The following is a 3,131-nucleotide window of genomic DNA, read 5'->3' as shown; positions in this document are numbered from 1 at the left end:
TTAATTAAATCTCAGCCAATTTATCCTAACAACCCCATAAACCCATGAATCTCATTAGACTACCCACAATAAGAGTAATATAGGTGGTAATATCACATTTATCTAGACAAAATAGATGATGTGGCATGTAATTAATGAAGAAAAAGAGGCATGTAGTAACATAGCTAGTTACTGTAACATCACACATATCAAGAAAAAATGAGTCTACAACATAATAAATGAAGTGATGCATGACACAACACATATATTACTACCCACTGTGTAGATAGTAATATAGACTAGTAACATATGCATGTTACTACTCTAAATTACTTCCCACTATGACTAGTCTTACTCGTGTTGTGGGGGGTGGTCATCCTGGCTCTCTATAAATAATAGAGCCGTTGTGATCTATACTGGATACATGGTGCAGTCAATCTAGCAAGCTTGTAGCCCCGAACTTGCAAAGCTAATAGACATCACCCCCCTGAATAGCTATGAAGGAAGCAAGCGGCGTTCGCATGGTTACCGGCAACGGCGAAAACAGCTACGCCGCAAACTCCAGGCTCCAGGTTTGTTTGTTTTTTAGATGAGAGGCTCCAGGTTTGTATCCTGCACTGTGTTGCAATTCACTCTCGTTGCATGAAATAATTTGCTGTGTTTCATGCACGTATGCAGGAGAAGGCCATTTTGGAGACAAGGCCGGTGCTTCGCAAGGCCATAGAAGAGGTGTACACCTCGCTCTCTGCCCGACGGAGCACGATGGTCGTCGCTGACCTCGGCTGCTCATCGGGTCCCAACACTCTGGGCTTCGTCTCCGAGGTTATCGGTGCGGTCCGCTCCTGCACTCGGAAGTCTGAAGAAGAACGACGCGCCGTGGAGGTGCAGTTCTTCCTGAATGACCTGCCGGGGAACGACTTCAACCTCGTCTTCCGGTCACTGGAGCAACTTGAAAATCTCGGCGGGGAAGATACGCCGCCCTACTATGTGGCAGGACTGCCCCGATCATACTACAGGAAGCTTTTCCCTTCCCGGAGCGTCCACTTCTTCCACTCGTCCTACTCCCTCATGTGGCGCTCTAAGGTATTTATTTTTCTTTTCAAAACTAGTACTGTTCAAGTTTTAGCTACTACTCTCTCCGTTCATAAATATAAAATATATTAAAAAAAATTCTACAAGCCAAACCTATCTATTTGTTGATATTATGGGCATGTTCTGAACCTCTCCAACTTCTTGCTCCACAACATTCAAGTGCGAAGCTAGATTCACGAAGCTACATGTGACATCGTTGTTCGCTAACTGGAGCTTTTATTAAATGGGTCGTAATATCAAGACATGATGTGTGTATTGCCCAGCAATCGCTAGCCTTGGAACAGGAGTAATAGCAAGAAATATCTACGTATTTTAAACTGATGAATTTTCACTTTTTCAGCGAATTAAAATCAAAAAGTATCTGAGTAGAGTGTGTGCAATAACAACAAATGTAATATAAAGAAATATCTGAGCGGAGTGAGTACGATAACACAAATGTAATTTTCAGCCAATATAAACTTATCTAAAACAGTCGGTATAAATTTGCTATGTATATATTTCCTATATTATGCCCAAGATTACGCTTTCAGTACTTTCTTGGAGTTCTCTGTTCTCTCCGATGCCAATGACGATGTGAATCCAATGATTTACTTTTTCAGTGTATATTAATATTACTCATATTTTGTTGGTCAAAAAAATAGTTGAAGATAGGCATGAAATATCTCAACGATATCCTGTCGCATTATAAGAACACACCTGAATGGTCTGAAGGCTTCACCATGCAAAGTTGCAAACAATTCAATTTGCTTCCATGGATCACCGACTAGGAGGTGAAAGAGTAGTAAGTACTGTTGGGCCATTTTATACAATATAATGACTCCATCATGATATGTAATTACCTAGGTGCCGGAGGAGCTCTCAAGTTGCACTCACTTGAACGAAGGCAACATCTACATTGGAAAAACTACTCCACCTATGGTGATTAAGCTATTCCAAGAACAATTCAAAAAGGACTTTGAGTTGTTCCTTACATTGCGTTTCAAAGAGCTTGTCAGTGGCGGTCGAATGTTGCTAACGTTTCTTGGCCGAAAGAATGAAGAAATGATGACGCATGGGGAGGTTGGCACCTTGTATGAATTGGTTGCTGAATCTCTCCTGTCTTTGGTACTAAAGGTACGGGACATGTTAACTAAAGCAACGATGTCTTGCTTTCTTTTCAAGTAACTATATTAGTCTTCATATTGTGGTTGTGTGCCACGTATGATGCAAAAGCCGGGTAAAGCCTCCTTCTAAAAAAATAAAATTACTCTTCATGTTGACCAACTTATAATTGCATATGTAATTAGATATGTTCCTAAACTAATTCATTCTTGCATGACAACATTATATGAACGAGATTACATTGATGTTGAATACCGACATATATGCAAAGTGGCAGTACATTTTATCCGGAAAAGAAAAAAAAGGTGCCAAGTACACGTAAAAGTGGAGAAAAGAAATTCACATTCTAAAGCATGTCAGACAGAAGTGCACTTTTGAACGCTAAAATAAGAACAACGGTTCCACAAAATAAGATTTCTCATTTGATACACCCACCCTACCATAAGTATTATTGGTTTGCATGATAGGGTCGTGTGGAAAAGGAGAAGTTGGATTCATTCAACGTGCCCTACTACACCCCATCCGTGAAAGAGGTCCGGGAGTTGATCAACAAGAGTAGGCTCTTCGACATCGAGCATGCCAGACTCTTTGAATCCAACTGGGATCCTCAGGATGACTCAGATGGTGATGTGGTACTAGATTATGCTGGCAGCGGGGCAAATGTCGCTAATTGCATAAGGGCGGTGATGGAGCCGCTAATCGTAGACCACTTTGGGGAGGACATTATTGATGACTTGTTTGTGGTGTTTGCCTCCATCGTTGCAAAGCATCTAGAGAAAGCAAAGGCTAAGTACCCCATCATTGTGTTGTCACTGAAGAAGGCCACGTAATGGACATAGTTTAATTAGTGGTATATGCAGGTATTGTAAGTGGGAGGTCTGCTATGGTTAAATAGTTTAATCTGTGGTATATGAAGAGTATTATAAGTGAGAGACCTATTATGGTTAAATATCTCTTTC

At 40.9% G+C, this 3,131-nt stretch overlaps 1 protein-coding gene across 1 annotated transcript; it reads left to right on the top strand.

The window, feature by feature from the left end:
- Positions 1-349: 349 nt before the first annotated feature.
- LOC123151583 (anthranilate O-methyltransferase 3) lies at positions 350-3,090 on the top strand. Its single transcript, XM_044571266.1, has 4 exons — positions 350-551; positions 658-1,062; positions 1,915-2,184; positions 2,640-3,090. Exons 1-4 carry the CDS (start codon positions 477-479, stop codon positions 3,000-3,002), a joined length of 1,113 nt encoding a protein of 370 aa, XP_044427201.1. The 5' UTR covers positions 350-476; the 3' UTR covers positions 3,003-3,090.
- The last annotated feature ends 41 nt before the right edge of the window (positions 3,091-3,131 follow it).

This window comes from Triticum aestivum, chromosome 7A, assembly GCF_018294505.1.
Source record: "Triticum aestivum cultivar Chinese Spring chromosome 7A, IWGSC CS RefSeq v2.1, whole genome shotgun sequence".
In the NCBI taxonomy this organism is placed as follows: Eukaryota; Viridiplantae; Streptophyta; class Magnoliopsida; order Poales; family Poaceae; genus Triticum; species Triticum aestivum.
Note: the sequence above shows the minus strand (reverse complement) of the source record. Positions and strands in the feature narration are given on the sequence as shown.